The sequence below is a fragment of the Cyanistes caeruleus genome, chromosome 10 (assembly GCF_971803275.1).
Source record: "Cyanistes caeruleus chromosome 10, bCyaCae1.hap1.1, whole genome shotgun sequence".
Taxonomy (NCBI): Eukaryota; Metazoa; Chordata; class Aves; order Passeriformes; family Paridae; genus Cyanistes; species Cyanistes caeruleus.
In genome coordinates this window covers 14,352,539-14,364,907 of record NC_141710.1, presented here as the reverse complement: position 1 = coordinate 14,364,907, position 12,369 = coordinate 14,352,539, and the positions used below count along the sequence as shown (strand labels likewise).

At 49.3% G+C, this 12,369-nt stretch overlaps 1 protein-coding gene across 1 annotated transcript; it reads right to left on the bottom strand.

The window, feature by feature from the left end:
- Window positions 1–810: 810 nt before the first annotated feature.
- On the bottom strand, window positions 811–12,369 carry CLDN1 (claudin 1). The gene is made up of 4 exons (XM_023933048.2): window positions 12,031–12,369; window positions 3,783–3,947; window positions 3,233–3,317; window positions 811–2,760 (listed from the first exon to the last, which is right to left on the bottom strand). The coding sequence occupies exons 1-4, from the start codon at window positions 12,251–12,253 to the stop codon at window positions 2,598–2,600; spliced, it is 636 nt and encodes a 211-aa protein (XP_023788816.1). The 5' UTR covers window positions 12,254–12,369; the 3' UTR covers window positions 811–2,597.

Genomic DNA, 12,369 nt, shown 5'->3' with positions numbered 1-12,369 from the left:
TTGCTCTGCCAGCTTTAAAAGGCCTAATTAGCTTTGTTCCTATTGTTTGTAATTACAAAAGCAAACAGCCCTTGGAGAGTGAGGGACTAGAGGAGGCAGCTCCTCCACTGAGCTTGAGAAAGTGTTTTAAATACAGTTTATCTCTCATCACAAGTACTCAAAAATATGAAGGGGATGAACTCAAACCCCCAGTGCATAGAAAAAGGCTTCCAGGGCAGGGGGAAGCAGGGAGAGTCTTGCTATCCTGGGGAGATATCAGTGCAGTTTAGAGGACCCCCTGCCCAACAGGAACCATTCTCTACCTGGCCTGCAGAAAAGGTCGTGCTGTCACAATAGGAGAAGCACAGTACAGTCCCCTAAAGGGCTTTAGAGTGAGACAGAAGGAATCCCACAAGGATCAGCAGAACTCTCGCTGCTCTGAAGGCAGATCACCTCTCCTGAGAACACCTTGGCTCTGTGCCCCATCCCTTCCCCATTCCTGCAGCTCCCACCCCCTGCAAGGGAGCAGTCTGCCCTCCCCCTGCCCCTTCCTGCTCCACCCAGGGTGCAGCCTGCCTTGCCGAGGAGCAGAGCAGACCTTCTGGTTCCCGGGCTGCAATCAGAGCAATTACTGGGTGAGTTTCTTCCAGAGGCCACAATTGCCTGACTCACTGCAGAAGATCTGTCCCCACCTATGTCTGCTGTAGATACACACAGCTAAACAAGCTCCATCCTGGCAGGCAGGCTCCCAAAAGCCAAAGTCCCACTCTTCACTTCCATGTGCACCGTTCCAAGTTCTGCTCAAAAACAAGAAATGAAGTAATAGTCTAATTTTCCTTAAAAAAGTCCATTTATTGAAATTGTTTAAACACTTTGTACAAGTTCCCAATACAAGCATCTGCTCCCTGGCTCAGGGTTAATGCAAATACAAAAGCACAGACTTCAACAGCTCTTTAATGTGACCTGAGCTGCCACCTCCCAGGACAAGAGGGCTCCTGCGGCAGCTGCTGTGCACAGGCAATTCCCCACGGAGAAGGGGAAGCCACATGGCCCAGCTCCAAGTACAGGCCAACATCAACTCAAGCCTGAAGCAAATGCTCTGGTTGTTTTTTTTTTAGTAACTTTATGCTGCAGAAGTCAGGTAAAACAGAGGTACAGGGCTTGTGCAGACCACCAATGTGGCAGGTACATAGCTCAGCCAGAGGCTCTCCCTGTCTACAGAAGGAAATCGAGAGATCTGATGCCTCTGAACATATACACAATTATAAAAAGCCTGGTCAGAAGCACCAGTTTCCTTCTATACAAAAAGGCTGAGCTTTGGAGAAGTGGCACCATCCCTCTAGGAATCATAAGAATTAACTCCCAGTGTCAGCCAACACCAAGTGACTGACTGGGTGTTTCAGGGGAAGGGGTGGGAACTTCAGAAGAACAGCATTCTTTTTTTAGATATGACTCTATGCAAGGATGGCTATATCTTTAAAATGTTTGTTTCCTCCTCTTTGGTGAGCTTGGATTACAAGCAAATGCCATAACCTTTGGGTCAGTTTTCTTGGAATTTGCCTTCATATCATCACTGAAAGTGTTTACAAGAAATAGACAGGATGGAATGGCAGCGTGTGAGGTATCTTCGGGGAAACATCAGGGAGTGGCAGTGCATTTAGTTTGGTTTAACACAGCTAGCTGCATCAGACAAATGGAGTTTGGGAAACTAAGCCCAAATGAGAAAGCCTTGAGGAAAGAGGAAGTGTTAAAAGGTGAGCTGTAACACACACAGGGGGAATAAAGCTTCAAGCTCAGCTGCCAGAGTGGGAACATGGAGAAATAACCACTGGCAGTGCTTGGTGTCTAAGGAACAGCCTCAGAGACACACAGTGAAAACAGAAGGCAATCCCTTTCCTTGAGCTCTTCCCTGGCACCAGGGAAACCTGCAGATGCTTTGGGAGTCTGGTAACTTCTGTGGTCTCTACCTTACACTGCATCTTCCATTAGCCAACAGCATGTGCACAGACAATGTGGATTTCCACTTAAGTCACAGCAATTTGTTTGTGACCTTTTGTCTGCATGGAAAGGAAGGTGCTGAAGATGATGCCAATAAGACAGTACAAGAGCATTTTACATCTCTTCATACATTCCTACATGTAAGGTCTTTTCCCCAAAATTATGTTTCCCCTTAAGCTATTGGTTTCATCATTTTGTATATAATATATGTTCCTTTAATTTCTACACACACCACACTGGGCTCTAAAACTTAATGGGATATGGGACTGAATTGTTACCATCTATTTAAAAAAAAACCCTACAAAAAAAAAGCACCAACATCCGTCTATAAAAACAGTATCATTTTCCCTTTTACTCCCAAATACTAAACTTAACCCAAGCTTGGAGGTTTCATCTTTCCAGTGGCAATACCTATGAATCTAGGCTAGCCTTCCTCCATGGGCTGGGAGAGAAAGGAGAAGTTATGTCCAGTAGCAAAGAGGATTACAAAAATATACACATTTTTGGGAAAAGAGGAAGGCAGAACCTAGAGCCTGGACTCTGCTCAGGACAGTGGCATTGTAGTGTCCTCTCCAAAATGCTTTCACTACCAGTGCTGGTGGCTCCTCTTCTTTGTTTCATTATACATAATCCTTCCCTGTGGAGGAGGCATTTTTTGGGTAGCCTCGGGTGGGTGGATATGAGGTTTCTCTCCGTGGACAGGAGCAGCAGAGGAAGGATCCCCCCAGTATGGCCAGAGATGAAGCTGCCCAGCCAATGAAGAGAGCTGACCCAAACTCAAATCTGAAGAAGAAAGGGAGAAAGTGAGAATCGCTGTAATCCAGAGGTATTACTTGCAGTAATACATTCACACAGAGCAGAAGGAAGCAGAAATTGGGATGGATGTGGCTTCCTACAAGGCAGCAGCTTGGAGCAGTAAAGCTTTGCTGACCCTTAAAGCTCAGAGCTAGGTTTTTCCAGTATTTTGGGTCACCCCCACCACCCTGCACCAGAGCTTCAGGCCACACTCTGTGCCTCTATCCTGTAGTGGGACAAAAATCACAGCAGTCCCACCAGTGAGGTCTTTGGCAGTGATGTTACCTTAAAGCCAAGACCTAAGAGCCACATGGATAATGAGATCTGCTCCCAGCTCCTTCTGCACAGCCTGAAGCCAGCCCAGCTAGTTCAGAAAATTCCTTTCTTTGTTTTGAGTGACTGCAAGCCCTGTGTGTGTATTTGTCATGCTAAACTAGTGTTATACCAAGTGGGTCAGTACCTGGTGTTGACGGGGGTGAAAGGGTCATAAAAGGCCCGAGCCACTCTGTTGCCATACCACGATGTGGCCACCAGCGCTGCCAGACCTGCACATGAAGAGAACATAATGCCATGGCTTAAGAAAAAACAATCAGCAAAATCACTGCAAAAATAAGGATGCAGCAGAATCGGCATCGGGAGTAAAGCTGAGCTGCTGCTACCCTGGAAGTTCTGAGCTGTTGCATTTAGTGCTGGTTGGGAGAGAAGAACAAATTTGTGGTTTCCCACAATTACACTGCAGCAAAGGCAGGACTGCTCTGCTGACAGCCTTTTTTCCACTGAAGCAGGGTCAAACTCAGCTCTGCCAACAGATATGGAAAGCATAAAGTCCATATAGAGATTGTAATGCCAGTGCCAAGGTGCCCCAGGTAGCCTGAACCAAAGTCCTCTAAGGAGTTCCCAGATCAAAATGCTCTTGGAGCAGCACATCAAGCCCTCCCACATCCTCCACAGGATATATGCCACCTAGGAAACAGCACATTTAACACTCAACACATCCGTGTGTTACCAACCTGAAATGATGAAGATCACCCCACCGAGGACAGCCATCCTCATCTTCTTCACCTGGTCATCTTCCATGCACTTCATGCATTTCATGCCAACACATGCAACAAACATGCCAACGAGCCCCACGACTATTGAAGCCACCATCAGAGCCCTTGTGGCCTGCAGACTGCCTGGAAGACAACAGCGTTTCAGTTACCCACAAAGTCAAGTCAAGATACAAATCGAAATTCAAATTACTGGGCTCAGTAATCTTGTAGCTAAATATTCCTGCTCCCTGATACACAGGATACATCCAAGCAAGACATTCCTTCTCAGCTTTAGTCTCAAGACTGTCATGCATCAGGATCAGAGGACTCTCAGCCTCTTCTAAAATGCATGGCAAACAAGGGCATGCAGCAGCTTTTTGCAGGAAATGACCTGGGAATTGCCCTCAGACATCTTTTGTTCCTTGATCATTTGAATCCCAATTGGAAGGACATATCTGTTTATCAAAAGAAGTATTCAGATTTAGGCTCTACCTCGACAAAGTACTTAAGCACACGTTTTAATATGAATAGTGACATACATATGAATAGTGCCACAGCAGACAGCAAGGCCCATTTGCTGCTCAACACTTCCAAAATCTGTCTTTTATACAAATAACTCAGTGCTGATTTAGTTTTTTGTGTTTTTTTTTTTTTGGTGCTACATTCTCAGTTTGAGTCCCAGAGGGTACAAAAATACAATTGCAAAAGAAACAGGGCTTTCCCAGCCAATTGAAAAATACCCTGTTTTCTTCTCTACTTAAAATATTTAGCTTAATTGACTCAAAGATACTCAAATGCTTGAAGAGCCTCTTGTGCTTTTGAAGAGTTGGAGCATGGGGTGATGCCTCCCATAGGCAAGCATTGAATTTGGCTGAGTTCTCAGCAGACAGACTTGATGTACCTTAGGATTTGGTTTTTATATGGACTCATCTGAAGGCATGAAGACACACTAAGCCTGTGAATGTGAGCTACTGAATTTAGATTTTCTTGATACCAAAGGAAAAAGTAATGTAAATTAAGTCATTACTAAAAAGACCCTCAGGTGACAAAACACCTGACTAGTAGTGAAATAAGAGCCTGAGCTTTATTGTCTGGCAAATCAGGTTTGTTTGAACAGAATGAATTTTCATATACAGCCCTGTAAAGCCCTGAGAACAAACAAGGCTGGCTAATAAAATGAGTAAGCTCCAAGGAACATGCTGTAACCAAGGCACAAGTATCCCTGACACAGTCTCAGGTCTAGAGTTCACCCCTCAAAACACCCTGATTGCATCCTGGTAGAGCTCTGCAAACCATTTCAGGCTTGAACTGCAAGGTTTAAGCCTTTAACAGGGCACCTACCCACTCAGTCAGGGCTGGCATGGTGAACCCATCTGAGTGCCTGCCTCAACCATGGGCTCTGTGGCCCAGTCTGAAACTCAGAGCTCAAACCTGGCACTGGCCAGAAGGAGAGCAAAGCCACACAGCCATCCTCTGTAACTTCTTTACCACACTCAGTCCCATAGAGCTGCTTGTGCAGGAGAATTCCTGTGATCCACACCAACACCAGGCTCTAATTCTGCTCTAAAGCAGATCTCCATCTGCCCCTTCACACACAACCTTATTGTTCTGTAAATAGATTATGAAACCAGTTACAAACAACACAATAAAAAGACAATAATCAGAGCAACAGGAAGGAACACACTTCCATAAGATGACGGTTGGCTTTCTTGGGAAAAATTCCTCAATCAGCTTGGCTAATATCATCTCTCACTTCCTTCAAAGGTGAAGCTGACACACCTCCGCACCACCCGTGTTAATCAAAACCCATCTGCTGCACCGAGTACAGAAACCCATTAACAAAGCCATCTGTCACTTTAGCATAAATCACCACTGCAGTACCCAAACTCATTTTTAATTGATTTACCTCCAATGTCAGAGATTACACTCCAAAAGTAATTTCTACCTTACAAAAGCCATGCCAATGTTCAGAAAGACCTCAGCTGACAGCTTGCCACCCAGGTAACCAATTCAGCTGCCATACACTTATGGCTAAATTGTGCCCTGCAGCAGAAGCTCTGGAGAGGCCCATGGCTGAATACCAGCTTGTACTAGGCATGGGAAACCATATTTTCTGCAGAGGTACCAAACCTGTTTTATCAAGGCTACAGAAAGTTTGGCTCAGTCTTGCTCCAGCAGAAATTACTTTACAGGAGAGGGTTTTGAAAGAGGTCTTTCATGAATCTCAAAATAGGCAATGCTATCTCTAAAAACTAGAAAAACAGTTATAAGGATGGGAAGAAACATTTCACCTTCACACACAGTGCCAAGGGACAAACACAGGAAAATGCTGGAAAAAGTTTCTATGACCTCTAAAAACCCAGCTATGAAATGCACTAAAATCTCAAGATGTATAAGCATTAACCAGATGCATGCCATGAGAGCTTTGCAGAAGCAGCTGAACAAAATACAGCATTGTGAGCATTCCCCAGGGCTGCCCACTCCCAGCAGACAGTGGTGGGATAACTGGTGCCCTCGCCCCCTCCTCATGCATGGCTCCATGGCACAAGGGGACAGAAGCATGTAGGAAACTTGCAGTGGGACAGCAGAACAGGTTGGAGCCTTTGCAGAACATTCTGTTCCTTTGTCCCAAGAAGCTGTAATGCGACATGACTGTGCCAGCCAACCATCCTCCACCCTCCCTGTGCTCCCAGCACAGCCTGGGAGCAGCGCTTTTGTGTTCCTACCACTTTTGCAATGTGTGCAGTGCACTGGCCGCAGTTAATCATCATACAAGCTACCAGTTATTAACTACACATTAACAGACGCGCTGTCAATGGAAGCTGCACATCCAGGGGCTGGGAAAGCTACTTTAATAATTGTTCTGTTGTTCACATGGGCCTTTCCAGATGCTTTAAAAGTCCAGAATTATACAAGTACAGTATTGTCTCAACCTGTTAAACAGGACGGGCTGCCCATAGCAAGTGGAAGTAATCCACAGCAATATAACTTTACAACTTTTACCATATTAGAGGGAAAACAGGATTTCCCCCACACTCCTTGCTGCTGCAACTGTCTCACCAACAGGAACAGGAAAGCCCAGGCAGTCCTGAGAGCCCTTGGGAGAAAATACAGTCCTAGACAAGGTGAGACAAACTGGTCTGGCACCAAACAACAGCTGTCAGATGGCAACAGTATTTTGTCAATACAAACCAGTATTGACTCTGAAGCCAAGTCTTTTGATTGCTGGTTAGCAATGAGAGACACAGCCTGAAAACTCTATAGCAACAAAACAGCAAGAACTGAAGAACAGAGGCTTAAAACTCTTGATGACAATTAAGAACAAATGTGCATTCTGCAAGGCATAAAATACCACCGAAGTCCACAGACATGCAGCTGCAGCTCACACCTGTTTCACAAAATAAACCCCACTTTTCTAAAAAACATTAACAAACTATTCAGAATTATTGTTACCAGTTTTAGACACAAACAACTTTATTTAGTTTATCTGAAGCCTAAGTAATAAGCTTTCCTTCCCACAATTCTCATTAACTGAGACAGAAGTAATTGCTGGTAACTGCTCAGTTACATAAAAAATACTTCAGTACTTCACCTACAGATGTTTGAGGGTTTTCTCTATCATCCCATTTCCTTATTCAATCTGTTTATGTCATTTATATTACAGAAAAGCTGTTGGGAAAGTGCCATGGGATTTCTGTAATGCCTGTTTGTAAAGCAAAATTACTGTAATGGCTCTGTGTGCAGATTATTCTCTGATAGGGATGCTCATCAACTGCCTTAATTTAAAATAAGGACTTCTCCTTCCCTTCCCATGGGCCTTCATCCAACTAACTGATGACAGAACACAGGTGAGACAGATGCTGTGCAGTTCCCTCTAATCCTTACGCAGGAAGCTCCCCAAGAGTTGCAAGCACCCCTGCAGTACAGGAAGCATGTTCCACTGTCCACCTCCCAGAGAAGCCAGCAAAGCCTTCCCACCGGGGTTTCATGAAACCTGGATTCCCTGCAAGGAGCGAGATCTGAGATCCTGCTGGGCTGCCCTGCCAGCATGTGAAAGTTACTTTTGTGCAGCAGACAGGGGACTGAAGATCTGAGCGAGCAGTAACAGCTTCAGAGGTGGCCAGTAAACATTTCTCACACTTTGCAGTTGTTCTCACTGTAGCCAAAAGCTGATAATGGCTTGGAGGCGCTCAACCCCCTTACCAGACCCTGCAAAGGCCCACCTTGCATACCCATCAGCATCAGATTCCAGCCTGGATGCTTTCAAAGCACCTCCCGACAAGCCTAAAGGACTGTTCCAAGGTATCGAGGCAGGACAGGGACTCTGGGTCTTGTTTTTTTACAAAATGGGAAGGTTAGGAACTCCCTACTGCATTTCCAGTGCAAAAGCAGCAAGTCCAGTAGGTAACAGTGGCCTTGTACTCTGCGTATCTGAAAGCAATTAAGGTTCAATGCCCTCCTACCCTCACTGACAAATAAAGATTGGTAGCAAGACAAGCATGATACCACCATTTCCAGATTCCTGGTCAGAGGAGATCTGGGCAGACTGTTTTCCCACAGAGCATGGAAATTCCCTTACCAAGAGATTTAGTAACACATAGTAACACCAGCTACTAAAAGCTGCTTAGAAGCTGCTTGTAGAGCAATAAAGCCAGTGTATTGCAACAGACTCCCATCCCCTCTTGCAGACACACCAGAGCACTGCACAGGAACAGCCTCGGTGGCATTCCAAGTAACCCTCTACCTTCTCAAAGCCAGCACAAGTGAGACTATCACTCAATCGAGATTTTTCATCAGGAAGGAACAGGGATTGAGAAACACTAGCAAATTAACCCTTAACCCACATGAAAGCACAGATACCAGCAGGTTCTACCTGTTTAATCAAGATCTAAAGATGGAGAATGGGACACATGTCCCTCATACTTTGTCTCTCCCTGGGCCACCGTCCCAACTCCCCTACCACCAGAACTGGGCAGCAGTAACCTGAGCGTGAACCTTTCCTTCCCCCCACCCATTCTTTTCCTCAGCTCCTGGAACAGGCTCAGCCAAAGTGGTAAAGGTGTAGGAGGGAAGATTTCACATTTCAGCCATGTTGCTTGACCCAGAGGGTATTCAAAACCTTGTTTATTTTCTGGGCTAGGGCACAAAGGCTCATTGTGGATGTACTAGGTTTGGTGATGAAGTGATAGATGAGTCTCAGCTTGTCTCAAGCACAGAACCTCTCCCAGCAAAACCAAACAGGTCGGTGAGTATCTTCAGCTAAAACAGCCTTGACAGGATCCAGAAAAACATCTGCCCTGAACAGGAGAATGTGGTTAGGTGGGGCTCAAAATTTCCAGAGGCAGGTACCAGGAGCCCTACTCCCTCCTGTCCAAGACCATCCCCCTGAGATCCCGAGGAGCACAAAGCTGTGCTAAGCTCCATGGACCATGCTGGAGGGCCACAAGAACAATGATGAGGCTGTGCAACAAAGCCTTGTTGCAGGGGTGGCATTTGTTGCCTCTATGTCTGCGTGTGGCCACGCACTGCTTTTCACGTAAGCCAGCAAAACGCAGCCTTTCTGTCGCCTGAATGGGAGCAGTGACATAAGCCCTCAGCTGAACACAGCTGTGGGAGAAGTGCCAGCACGGGTGCACTCCAGCAGTGTGCCCACACGGGAAACTGGAGGCCCCTCGGTTGGCTAATGGTGCTCATCAGCTCGTGCCAAACCCATCTCTGCCTTGCAGCCAAACACTGACACATCCAGAGCAATGGCAACAGCTACCAGATATTCCAAAACTTGCTGGCAAAGCCTTCCAGCATTCCCACAAACACGAGTTACTGCAGGTGCAGGAAGGTTCAGTCCTTTCTACAGGGACAAAGTAATTACAGAGCTGAGCCTCTCCCATCAGGGCATGAGGCTCTGCCATGTGGCTCAGAGCACCTGGGGCATATGAAGCCCTAGCAGGAAAGCGTGGCCAGGCAGAAGTTCTGCCCACACGGCTGTGCTACCTTCACCAGGATACACATGAACGCAGTAAGGGAGCTCTCCACTGCACCTGTCCCGGGCTGTTGCTGTTGAACTGGGTATAAATGGTTTGGGGGTTTGGTTTGTTGTTTTTTTTTTGCACCTCCACCCAAACCAGCACTGCTGGTCCCTGCCCATGCGGCTGCAAAACCTTGAAGGGACACCAGGAGGGAAAACGACAGATAAGGTGTATGTCCCCAGGCATGACCTGGCACAGCCTAGGCAAGCTGAGAGACCGCAAGAACGAGGAGCCCTTTTGCCAGCCCTCACTGGTTTTCTCCGTGAGAATAACACACTGTGATCCCCTGTTATCTGAGAGTTCTCAGGCATGCTGTCCGCAGAGCTCGGCGAGAAGTAGCAAAGGCCACCCCAAGCTCAGCCTGGGTCCCTGTCACCTCCCTGCCCTGTAGCCCTGGGAGAGGAGAGCTGGCTGGACAAAGGGCAGGGAGCAGCTGCTTTCGGCCTCAGCCGTGGATGGGCCAGGTCAGGAGGGCCCGGGGCAGGTTTTGGGGAACCTTTTCAAGGCGGCTCTCATTTACGGCACAATGGGCTGCACACAGCCCCCGAGGCAAGGTTACCTTTCGCAAACCATCCAGGGGGTGGATAGAGATTCCTCAGCCACTGCTGGCATCTTCGCCCCCCACCCCCAGGGAGAGATAAGAGGCTGGAAGCTGAGCTGACACGTAGTGAGCACTCCAAGCACTGCGGGCCCAGCCCTGCCCCAGCACAGCCCCGCACCCTGCGGTGCCAGGCGGGAGCGCAGCGCTCCCCACGGGCACAAGCCGCTCCTCCGCCGGCTGCAGGGCCTTTGCGACAAGGGAACGAGGGACAGACGTGGGCTGGCCGCGAACGTGGGCCCGGCTTCACCGGAGTGACACACACAGGAAGGGCTGGTGGCAATCGGACTCGGGGACACTCCCCGCGGACCTCGCTTTACGTGAAACTGCCTGCTCATTCCTTTAGGAAAGAGAAGGTGACCAAGGTGGCAATTATTATTTTATTAATTAGGGAGGGATGAGGGTGTTCCAGGACTCGAGATGAGACGAGGGGTATTGAGAAAGTAGTACGGTTTCTTTTCACCCCTTTGTGTGTCATCACGTTATCTGCCCCAGCGCTCTAGAAACAGCCCTCTCTGAGGCTCCAGCTCCTCTTGAACACCCGAATGACACCCAGGCAGCCAGGCTGATACCCCAGTGACACTCCAGTGACACCCCAGTGACACCCCAGTGACACCCCAGGCAGCCAGGCTGCAGCTCCTGTCTGCATGACATGGCTTTGCCGTCCCAGGACATAAGAGACCCAAAGATTATCTTGGCATAATAGCCTGTCTAAAAACTCCAGGCAGTTGTACCTGGGCAGGAGGCCAGTCCACCTGCCAGCCCTCAGCTTAAAAGCCCCACGGGAGCAGCAACTTTCCTAGAGAACAAAAGACCAAAACAGTCAAAGACCAACAGGAGCCGTGCTGCAAAAGCCCACTCTGGCCACTCTGCTGAGTTCTGCTCCCGCTCAGCCGTGTCCAGCGAGGGCGGCCAGTCCGTGGCTGGACCTCCACAGCCAAAAGCTCCTGCTCGCCAGCACAGCGCTTTCCGGAACGCACGAAGAGAATCGAACCCTTCCTCCCCACGGGCCGTTTTGGGTGGGGACGAGCAGGGGGATGAGGGGCGGCTCCGGCCCCGCTCCCCTCCCGGGGAGGCGGCACCGCCGAGGTGCCCCAAGGGACAGGCACCGGGGAGCGACCCTCAGCTCCGGCGGGGAGCCCAGGAGACACGCATCCCACAGGATGAGGGCTCATAAAAGAGATGGGGGACCCTGAGCGCTCCATCTTCAACCCCGAAGGGACAGGCTGGGCAAATCCAATGGGACAGAGACCGTGAGACCCGACAGCAGCGACACCCCTAACGCGACAGGCGCTCGTGGGGAGGAGGCGAAGGGTGTGGGGACGACACGGACGACGGCAGAGATAGGACATCGGAAGTGCAATAGGGCCGGCAAACTCAGTCTAAATATTTCATATTTCAATATCCTGAGTTTCGATGCGACCGACACCGAAGCGGGGCAATTAATGACCCTGCGGGACAATTAATGACCCTGCGGGACAATTAATGACCCTGCGGGCCCGGTACCTCCGCCCCGAACTTAGCAAGAGGCGCTGGGGCGGAGGAGACGGGCCCGACGGGGCGGACACCCCAACACCCTCAGCAGCTCCCAGCCCAAACTTACTGTCCAGCTTGAGCAGCGAGTCGTACACCTTGCACTGGATCTGCCCCGTGCTCTGCATGGCGCACGACATCCACAGCCCCTCGTAGAGCGCTTGGGCCGTGACGATGTTGTCCCCCGCGTAGGATGCCATCTTCCACTGGGGCATGGCGGTGCTGATGATGATGCCGACCCAGCCGAGGAAGGCCATGACGAAGCCCAGCAGCTGCAGCCCTCCGCTGGCCATGTCTGCGGCCCGGGGCGCGGTGGCAGCGAGGGGACGGAGAGCGCGCGCCGCACTGCCGCCCGCGCGCCGCCCCGCGCGCCACTTAAACCCGCGCCGGGCGCGCCCCCTGCCGGCCG